The 10,582-nt window shown below is 57.1% G+C and overlaps 1 protein-coding gene and 1 pseudogene across 1 annotated transcript in view; one reads left to right on the forward strand and one right to left on the reverse strand.

Annotated features, from left to right (window-relative positions):
- The window catches only part of LOC107158661, a 46,724-nt pseudogene that overhangs the window by 12,509 nt on the left and 23,633 nt on the right, over nucleotides 1-10,582 (forward strand).
- Nucleotides 1-10,582, reverse strand: part of Nlrp5 (NLR family pyrin domain containing 5) — a 23,255-nt gene that overhangs the window by 880 nt on the left and 11,793 nt on the right. Inside the window, exons 5-10 of the mRNA XM_015502637.2 lie at nucleotides 9,753-9,920; nucleotides 7,255-7,425; nucleotides 6,120-6,290; nucleotides 5,031-5,207; nucleotides 3,250-3,420; nucleotides 1,280-1,450 (exon numbers count right to left, since the gene is read on the reverse strand). Coding sequence (XP_015358123.1) covers nucleotides 1,280-1,450; nucleotides 3,250-3,420; nucleotides 5,031-5,207; nucleotides 6,120-6,290; nucleotides 7,255-7,425; nucleotides 9,753-9,920 — 1,029 coding nt within the window. The remainder of the gene's footprint in view (nucleotides 1-1,279; nucleotides 1,451-3,249; nucleotides 3,421-5,030; nucleotides 5,208-6,119; nucleotides 6,291-7,254; nucleotides 7,426-9,752; nucleotides 9,921-10,582) is intronic.

The raw sequence follows: 10,582 nt of genomic DNA on the forward strand, positions 1-10,582 counted from the left end.
GTCCTTGATTCCTTGATGCTGCAGGCTCCTTTCTCCAGCGTCAAATCATAGCCCCGCTCACCATCAGGATGAAGGCTTTAGCTTCTACTGATATAGTTTCCGTGTCTGGCAGGGAAACTATGTCTCTGTGCTGTGGCCTTCATGGGAAAGAGATGGTGTTCTTAAAGGATGGGACCCTTGGCCCCTGGGAACTCCCTCAAGTGGCTCCATCCGTGCAGCACAGCAGAGTGGGGCAGACTCTTCAGCCTGGCTCTCACTAGTGCCGCCCTCCGGGGCTGGGCCACCTCTGTTTGTCCTGTTCTGGATCTTGCCCAAGCTCCTGTGTCACATGCCACCACACCTTAGATACAGAGCTGCTGGAGGCCTTCCTGGATCCTAAAGATCAGATTTTAAAAATCTGGACTGAGGCTCTCCCTGACCATGGGCTTATCGTCCACCATCCTGTCAACCCCAGCTTTTACCACTGCTCCCTCTTCTCATTACCTTCCCTCGACTCTCAGCCAGGAATGCTCCCACCTCACCGTGTGCCCTGAGGGCTCAGATCAAGTGCCTGCTGCTGGGGAGCACTGTGACCTGCGAGTGCCTTCTCAAGTCTACGGCTCTTATATCTCACTCCCTCCTTGGCATTGACCATCTGCAGTGACCCCGAACCTTATATTTTAATTTAACCTTTAATATACTTAAAAATGACTGCTTACTCTCTTCTAAGTGCAGTCCGGGACAGTAAGTACACTTGTGTTGTTGGACACTCCTGTAGAACTTGTGTGTCGTCCCCAGCTACTTCCCCTCGCACCCTGAGACCAGGCTATGTACTTCAAGGGAGAGCACATCAGTGTCCTGGCCCACTCAGTGTAGTGTCCTCAAGGCTCCCCTGCGGGGCCAGGTCAGAACTGCCCTTCAAGGCACCATGTTCCACTGCCTATGTGGATGGCACTGCTCACCCATCACCTGCCTCTTGGCTACCACTGGGTGCTGCTGCTGCGGCAGAGGTGCCAGTGCCTCAGGTCTTGCTTTTAGCTGCTGAGTAGAGCCATTCTGTTGATTTCTGGGCTTGAATATCAGCAGATTCCCTCCACCCCCTCCCCAGCCCACCTGAAAGCAAGTTCCTGAGATGCTGAACCTCCACCTCCACCTCCACGACCCTGTGCTCCCGGCGTCCAGCATGGAGACTGTGGCACAGCCAGTACCCACAGCTGGGGACAGAGCTAGCTGCTTCTCATCAGCTAGCCTGCTGCCAGAGAAGTAGGCCTGTGCCCCAGAACACTCGCCAGGGACTCACCCAATTATTCTTAGGTTGCACGTGGGCCGGGAGAAGGCGGAGCACAGCAGGGTCATCCCTGAGGGGTCGAAGTTGTTGCACAGCAGGTTCAGGCTGGTCAGGTAGTGGTTGCAGGACAGGGCAGAGGACAGCACCTCGCAGCAATCAGCGGTCAGTCTGCAGGCCTCCAGCCTGCAGCAGCGGGTGCCCAAGAAAACCCAGGATCAGTGCCATGTCCTGTGCACCAACCCGTGGATTTCATCTCAATGTCAAAGAAAAAGTGTGGGTTGCACCCCATCTCTGGCTGGGCAGTTCCAGGAAAGACTCAAAGGTTCCCATTCAGACACATTCCCAAGTGATGCTACTGCCCCTGAGCTCCCTTTGAGGGCTGCTGCATGACTCAGATCAAGTTGTGGGAAGAAGGATGAAGGCCGAGAGCTGAAGGAGAGCAGCACGGGGGCAGCAGGGACTGCAGAGGTGGCGGCAGTGTCTGCAGGACCCCACATGGCCACAGCTCAGCCACAGGCAGTAGCGAGGGCCAGGCTTTGAGGGTTTACCACACGATAGCGGAAAGCCCTAGAGTAAGGCCCAGTGAGGACGTGGAGCCACCTAGGTGTCCAGAGGCAGAACACGGAGCCCCCCGGCTTGCTGCAACAGGGACAGACAGGGCAGTGACGCCCCAGGAGTGTAGGTGGTGGTGGAGGGCTTTATGTTCATTGTGGATTTTGAGGTTCTAAACTCACATGATAGAGTGTGGGGCTGGGCACAGGGTCATGTCTTAGTTTTGGTTCTGGAGCAGTTAAAGACAGAAAACGCCCATTAGGGAGGCCAAGGACAGGGCATGGGGGTCAGGGGACAGCAGCACTAGGCGCTGTGCAGGCAGGACCTGGGGTCTCTGCTGCTGGCGATGTTGACTCTGCATTAGGGCTCCCTGGAAGCTCATCCCATGCTTTCCTCACGCAGGTTGCACGGTGTCTGGAGGGGTGGTGTCATTTAAGCCCCAGGAAGAACAGGTAGGCCCAGAGGTTTACGGGCATGGAGTTGGTTTGAAATAAATGTCACTGGGAAGGGAAAAAAGACTAGCTGGAAAACTGATGCTGGGAAGGTAGGAAGTGATGTCCATGATCCCCAAGTGCCCCTGTCACCAGCCCGCCTGTGCCTGTCACTTCAGAGCCTGTGGTTCCCAGGTCCTGAGGGCAGGCTGGGGTGTGGGGAGCATTTCAGGTGGAGGCCACAGCACCCACGTGACAGGACATGGAGACCCAGATGGCTCTAAAGAAGGCCACGTGGGGCGGGTGGCCCTGGAGGGGGCCATACAGAACATGATGCCGGCGCCTGGGTGGTGTCCAGTGAGTGCAGCGGAGCCCCCAGTGGACCCCCTGGCGGAGCTGGGTGGCCACACCTCCACCTAGCTCCCTAGCTCCCTCCTCTCCACGGGGGCAGGCGCTGTGCCTCCCCCTCCCAGCCCCTGGCACCCCATTGATCTCGTCTATGGGGTTGACTATCCTGCTTTTCTCCCATCAATGGAATCAACACGCGTGACCTTGTGTATCTGGTCCCTTTCACATAGTGTGTTTCCAAGGTTCGCACGTGCTGTGGCAGGTACCAACACGGCTGAGCCACGTTCCAAGCATGATCCAGGAGTGTCCTAAGGAGCCCCGGTGACTGACGCCCACTGGAGTTGGGAGCCACTGGGGTGACTGCTCAAGTGCCGTCCTTCCCCTAAATGGCCACACCAGGCCCCCCACCCCCTTTCCCAGCACCTTGGGCTGCTTGGGGGTGCCCAGGGCTTTCTCCTGCAGACCCTGTGCCCATGCCCTGCTGCCCCTCATCTCATCCACAGTAGGGGGCTGGAATTGAAGCCCAGGCCTGTGTTAGCTGTGCCCGTCCAACCTGGCAGGGCTGCTGGCCTCAGTGGGCCTTCCTCCTCCACACAGGGGCCCTCAGGCTTCCTCCCAGCTCTGCCCTCCAAGGCCGTCCCAGGAGCTTACCCGAGTCTCCTCAGCGAGCTGTCAGGCTGCCGCAGTCCCTCGCACAGTGCTGTCACTCCACTGTCCCCCAGGGCATTGGCGGCAAGGTCCAAGCTCTGGAGGTGCTTGTTCCTGGTGACGACACAGGACAGGTTCTTGCAGCAGTCCGCGGTGAGCTGGCAGCTCACCAACCTGCAGAGACCAGAGGCGGCCGACTTTCAGGGACAGTGCCACAGTGGGGCAATGCAGAGACCCCTGCGGGTTTCGTTCACTCCCTGTGGCTCGGAAGGGGGCGGGCTGCTGGCACCAGGGGGCCATCTTGGGGAAAAGTGAGCAGGTCAGAGCTCGAGCCTCTCCTGGAGGGGCCCAGGTCCTTGGGGGTGGGGTGGGGGGGAGGCAGAACAGAAAAAGGAGAAACCGGCAGAGCCCAGAGGGGAGGGGGCAGCAGGGGCTGCCACAGGCTGGTGGGCCTGGGTCCCAAGGCCACATGGGCAGTGGGGGTGGAGCAGCTGAGGAATGGCTGCAGAGCTCATCTGAGTGACAATGACCGAGGGGGTCCATGCCCACCCAGGCTCGGCATCCCAAACCCAAAATGCTCCAAAAGTCAAACCCAGTACTGATGAGAAGCCACAAATGGCAACACCCGTCTACACCTGTCCTCGTGTGCCAGGTCAGTCAACTCGGGGGCCTGAAGACTATACAAAATCACCTTCAGGCCCCGGGGATGGTGCACGTGAGAGAAGCGATTTGTGTGTAGACTTGGGTCCTTCCCTGACGTCTCCGTCTACAAACATTCCAAACTGTGAGGTAGATCCAAAGTCCAGAACACTCCTGGCTCAAGCATTTTGGACAAGGGACATTCTACTTGCATCTTCAGCTTGGAAACCATAGGTAGAGTGACCCTGGGGTCAGAGAGTCCTTGTGAGGCATGTGGCTCAAGACAGGGAGGGACTCAGCTATGAGGGCTCACATCTGAGGGCCGGGGGCAAGATTGTCATCGTTTGCCCGCTGTCCCTAAGACAAACTGAGGATCCCCTAAGCGCCCAGCAGTTTAGTGCAATCCCAAAGGAAGGGAGTCTCCATTCGACCAAGAGTAAAGTTCTATACCACCCAGAAGTAGGGCTTGAAATTAAAACCAATGAGGAATTCATATTGAGCGGCACCCAGACGTTTGTTAGCACAATCTCTATCTAACTCCACTTACTAGTGGGAGGGCAGAGATTTCCAAATGGCCCTACTTTCTTGTCTACCAATTCCACCTTTGTAACTGATCGACAATACTATTAAATGTTCATGACTGTTGGGGCTGGGGATGTGGCTCAAGCGGTAGCGCGCTCGCTTGGTATGCATGCGGCCCAGGTTCAATCCTCAGCACCACATACCAACAAAGATGTTGTGTCTGCCGAAAACTAAAAAATAAATATTGAAATTCTCTCTCTCTCTTTAAAAAAAGTGTTTATGACTGAGACACTGGACCTAAGGGAAGTGCCCACCTTTAGGGGATTTTAAAGGTCACATCCACCATTGAGTGGGGTGCATACCCTATCAAGGGCGGAGTATGGGACAAAGCAGAGGTTTCCATCTTTGACACTCTAGTTCCTGCTGGCTCCGTGGCACCCTCTGAGGTTGGATAGAGGAGTGCATTAAGTACCCACCCCCAGGACCTCCAGTGCAGGGCATCTGCCCTTGCACACACTCTGTGACCCCACACTTCACCTTGCCACAGGAAACATGAGCTCCTGTGGACCCTGGCACCCCAGGCCTGCAGAGTGCAGGCTGCCCCCGACCCCCGTGGCACTCACTCCAGGTCCTGGAGGTGGCAGCAGGGTTCCTGCAGGACCTCACACAGAAGCTTCAACCCTTTGTCCTTCAAAGGGTTCCTGTTGAGGCTCAGGTGCGTCAGCCCCAGATGTGGGTTGCTCGTGAAGGCCAATGCAAGGAAGCCGCAGCCCACCACGTCCAGGTCACACTGGTTTAGTCTGTGGGACACAAGGGCAAGGAAGGGTTGGGCCCCCTCCCCTCAGGAAGGGCCACATCTGATCAGGAGGGCTGTGGGGCTCAGGGTAGTGGCACTAGGCATACGGGGTGCCAGATCCTCCTCTTTACCTCTCCTCGGACCCTGAGGATTATTTTCCCGTGGCTGCCATTCACAAGTGGCCACGACGTAGTTGCCTAGGACTCGAACCTACCATCTTATGATGGAAGTCCATGCGGCATGGGCTTCCTGGGCCAGGGCCTAGCAGGGAATAGGGCCGTGTTCCCCACAGGCTCCAGGAGGAGCTGCTCCTGCCCTTCCCAGACTTCAGGGCCATCCTCCAATGGCTGGTTGATAGCATCACTTGGATGCCCACCTCCTGCTTCTCTGCTCCCCTTTTAAGGGCCCCTGTGATTACTGCCGGCCATCCCCGTAATCTACCAGGGGCCTCCCATCTCAAGATCCTCAGTCTCAGCCATGGAGTCCCTTTGCCATGTACGGCAGCACGTTCACAGGCCCCAGGGATGAGGTGTGGCAGCTGGTGGGGGGCGCCATTCCACCTCCAGGGTTCAGCATCCCCCATCCACCTGGGAGCCCTCGGGCCTGGAAGGCTCCTTGTGCTTAAGGTCGTGTTCTTCCTTGGCCTGTGTATTAGGGACTGAATCCAGGGGTGCAGACCACTGAGCCACATCCCCAGCCGTTGTTGGTTTTTTATACTTTGACACAGTGTCTCGCCAAGTTTCTGAGGCATCTATGGGGGTCCCAGGCCCCATCCTGCAGATCCCGGGGACACTTGTCTCGGGTCCCTTTGTGGCAGCACCCTCCACGTTCTGCCCCAGTTCTGTGCTTTGGGAACCACAGGGGCTACGTTAGAAGGCTGGTGGCCACCCTCGGGCAGTGGGGCAGACAGACTCACATCAGCCTCTGGAGGGCACAGTGGGGAAGCCGGAGGGAGCGGCACAGCAGGTTCAGCCCTTCGCTCCCCAGCTGGTTGTTGGACAGGCACAGGTGCGTCAAGCTGTGGTTGTGGACGAGGATGGAGGCCAGGTCTTGGGAGCCAGCGGCTGTGAGGCCACAGGTGTCCAGCCTTTAGAAGTGAGCCCGGAAAAAAATGAGTTTTTCCCCCAGAGGCCTTCCCTTGTCCCCATGAGGTTTTCCTGTCCCCCTCCATTCCAGCACTGTGAGCCTGTGGGGAGTCCTGTTTGTGTGGCATTAGGCTCCCAGGGCCTCCTGGTTGGAGCTGTTTGAAGGAAGCTCTGCATCTGAAAACCAGAGCAATCCAGAGCCCGACAGCTGCTCTCCCAGGGCTGTGGCTACACTAACTGGGTCAGCATGCCAGGTGCCTGGCACACGGGCCCTCGGTGGACCACGAGAGCTCTTCTGGCCGACTGGCTGGCTTGGCCAGTGGAGGGCGGGCCCCTGGCTCCTATCGAGATCCTCCATCCTTCTCTGGCTTCAAGAGGGTAATTTGTGCTACCATTCTCAACCTTGGCTGTGACTCTGGACTTCAGGTGATGTGCTCCAGTGACAGCCAGGCCACAGCCTGGAGACAGGTCAGGGGTCGAATCCCTGCTTCCCTGCCTGATAAAGTTGGTGGGCATGCAGCTCTACCTTGCCCACCAACAGGGCAGGGCAGGATGCCCCCCAGGCCTGCTAGACCATGCCTGGACCTGTCTCTCCCCTGCCCTTGGGCAGCAGGCAGAGGAATCTCACTGGGATTGTGGCTGATGCTCTGTGGGACCCGTCTGACCCAGTCTGTGCTGGAACCTGGGTGCTCTGTTCTGCCCTTCAGTCACTGGAGACCAATCTCCCCATCTGTGGAGGCACCGCCTCCTTCTGAAAGGCTTCAAGTGGACACGTGGTCGCTTTCTGGGGTGGATTCCTGCTGCTGCCCTCACATGGCTCAGAAGTGGAGGCAGACATTACTTACTGGGTCCTCCTGACACTGGGGCACTCCAAAACGCCATCTTCCCATGTGTCCCCACTTTAGGTTGTAGGGGGACAACCCCATTGTGCAGAGGGCCTCAGCCCTGGAGAGGGAAGCCACTTACACCAGCTCTGTCAGGGTGCACAGTGAGGTCCTCAGGGCTTCACAGAGCGGCTCCAGGCCCTTGTCTGTTACCTCGTTCCTTGCCAGGCTGAGGGATTTTAGGCTGGTGGCTGTAGTGAGCATCTGGGAGATCACTGGGTAGCAGGCTTGGGTCAACCCACAGGAGTCCAGCCTGCAGAGACGGGCGGGATGAAGGCATCACCCCCTCTGCAGGCCTGTTCCTCTGCTCACCTCCCTGGTCCTTGGATGCTGCTCCTGCTGCAGCATCTGAGCACAGGCCTGGCCCCAGGTCCTCGTGAGTTTGGCTCCTCACTCAGGTGTCCTGGGTTTCACTTCTTTGGAGTGAGCTGGACAGACTACCTTATACTGCCCACCTTTCCCACCGAGTTTCCCATAGCAGTGAACACCTGGGGGTGTCCCTGTATGTCTACCTCCTCTGTGAGGTAGAGGCTGGCTTGCCTGGCTCCCCACTGCACTCCAGCAACCATAGGACTGCCTGGCACACAGACAGCACTTGGCATCTGCCAGAAGGCCCAACCTGAGACCTCTGACTGTGTCGGAGGGCAGAATGTACATTTAGCCTGTTGCCCAGCCATCCCACTGGAAGTCCACCTGCCACTCAAGCACCTGCCTGGCAGGCAGCTTACCGTCCTTGGAACTGCCCAGTTTATCCTCTGGAAAACGGGGATGATGCCCCCATGCCAAGCACGTGAGATGTCTGACAGATGCGCAGGTTGTATCCAGCCACAGTAGATGCCAGCCATGCCCACCTGCTTGTCACCTGCTTGGAGTGGGACCACATTGCCCAGCCTGCCTTGCAGCAGGTCCTTTCACAAGACTGAGAGCCAGCTCAGGTGGCGAGGGAACCCTCTGACCCCCTCTAGCAGCCCCTCAGTGCTCATAGAGGGTTGGTATCAGCATGGCTCTGGGTACCAAATACCCCAGATGCAAAAATGGCATAATCCTTGCTTCGGACCACGCAGCCCTCCCATGGGCCCTCATCTGCTGGAGACTTAATACCCAATATGGGGCAAATGCCACAGGAAGCTGCCATGCTGTGTTCCCTGGGAACAGTGGTGGGATAAAGGTCTGCCTGTCCTCATGGACAGTTTCTTTTAACACTTCCAATACTTCCAGGTCGATGAGCCTGTGGGCACCAACCTGTTCCAGTCCTATAAATAGGATGTCAGCTAAGCAAAAGAATCTGACTTACAGGATTCCGAGCTTCACAATGTGGCCCACCTGCTATCCACGTCAGGTCCTGACCAGGGAGCCAGCCAGTCCACCCTGCATCCTTTGACCAACACTTGGGACATGACATAGGCCACATGTCCATAGGCCTTGGGGATACAGTGGTGAGGGAAATCGAGGTACCCTGCTGTCCCGAGCCACCAGGAGCCAACCCAGTATGCCTTTGGATTGCTGTTGTCCCCACTCCAGGCTCTGAATGGCCTGTCCTGTTCCCCTCCTGTCTGGCAACGTCCCCTATTTTCCTTTTGAACCCCAGCCCTGACTGGTGGAGGAGGGGAGAGGAGGGGCCGGGAAGGAGAGTTGGCGGCTGTCTCTTATGTGTGAGCCACACACTGGGCAGCCCTTCTCGCCCTCAGGACCTCTCTGGCTGGCTGTGTGACTGCACCGTGAAGGTAAAGGGCCCAAGTCACAGGCCCAAGCCCATGTGGCAGTGGCACAGCACCTGGTCTTCCCTGGCTGCCGGGCATCAGTGATGGAGCCTGAAGCAGGGTCCAGGTTGCCCGTCGGGGAGGCCATGAGTACGGCATTGCTAGACTAGGCTTTCCTGACTAATCTGGTCGTCATTGCCGGAAGCTGGACACACCAAGACACCTCTGGTCAGGTGAGCCTTAAGCCGACTGTGGCACGGCCCGGTCACCTGTTGGCACTTGGCCACAGAGGAGCCCACCTAATGGCCCATGCAGGGAAGGACCTCACAGGCTGGTGGAGGAGCCTGTCTCAGGCAATGACACCATGATTCCACCTTATGGCATCCTCAAGTGGCTGAATTAGACGGAGAACACCAGGGGCCACAGGGCTCAGTGGGGAGGCTGCAGGGGGAATGAGACCAGGGAGGGGCGGTGCCAGAAGGCATCCTGGGTACAGGGACGGGCATGGATTTGTGCTGAAAAGGTTACAGGAGGGGCACTCATGTGCCAGGGCCTCCTGCTGTTGACGCTGTGGTGAGGTCATGTAGGACGTGACCACTGGGGGGACCGCCTGGGGGTGCAGCGACCTCCAGTGACAGCTGTTTTTAACCTTTGGAAACTCTGGAGGTTGTTACTGTGTGTCTGGAACAAAGCCCGTCTTCATGATGTCTGAGACAGTTTGTTGCCTTAGCCGTTTTTAACTGTGCCATTCAATGGCACCAAGCACCTGCCTGGGTGGAGACACCCTCAGCACCACCCATCCCAGCGCCCCCATCTTCCCAACTCTGGTTTTGAAACTTTCTGTGATTACTTCAGAATAAAAATCAGACCCGAGGCTCACCTCAGGGCCTCCAGCAGGCAGCTAGGGTGCTGCAGGGCCTCACAGGCCACCTTCACGTCCTCCTCCCGCAGGGCCGTGCTGCCCAGGTCCAGCCGTCTTATGTTCCGGTTGATGATGAGTGTCATCCAAAGGTACTGCAGGCCGGGCGTGACCTCCGCATCTTTAAATCTGCAGAGCAGAGGGGACGTGAGGTGCCAGACACCGACGTGGCTTTGCCTCCTCGCCCTTCTCCTGTGCCAGCTCTCAAGTCGCCATTTGAGTTTTAATTTTAAAACATCATACAGGAACATGGAGAGAGAGCACTGGGCACAGGAAGAGGGGACACAACAGTGCTGGCTGGGGGCAGACTCGGCCTGCTGAGAACGGGGTGGAGCTGGAGACGTGCAGCCCAGTCCAGGGAAAGCCAGCGTGGGTGCACACCTCAGGGATGAGGAGGCATTGGGAAGCAGTATGGGGTTCCTTAGAAAACTGGGAATGGAACCACCATTTGACCCAGCTATCCCTCTCCTGGGTCTATACCCAAAGGACTTAAAATCAGCATACTACAAGGACAGAGCCACATCAATGTTTATAGCAGCCCAATTCACAATAGTTAAACTGTGGAACCAACTTAGATGCCCTTCAGTAGATGAATGGAAAAAGAAACTGTGGTATTTATACATAATGAAATATTACTCAGCTTTAAAAGAATAAAATCATGGCATTTGCAGGTAAATGGATGGAGTTGGAGAATATAATGCTAAGTGAAGTAAGCCAGTCCCCCTAAAACCAAAGGCCGAATGGAACTCTCTGGTAAGTGGATGTGGATTCCATAATGGGAGCGGGGGGGG

Source organism: Marmota marmota, unplaced genomic scaffold (genome assembly GCF_001458135.2).
Source record: "Marmota marmota marmota unplaced genomic scaffold, marMar, whole genome shotgun sequence".
In the NCBI taxonomy this organism is placed as follows: domain Eukaryota; kingdom Metazoa; phylum Chordata; class Mammalia; order Rodentia; family Sciuridae; genus Marmota; species Marmota marmota.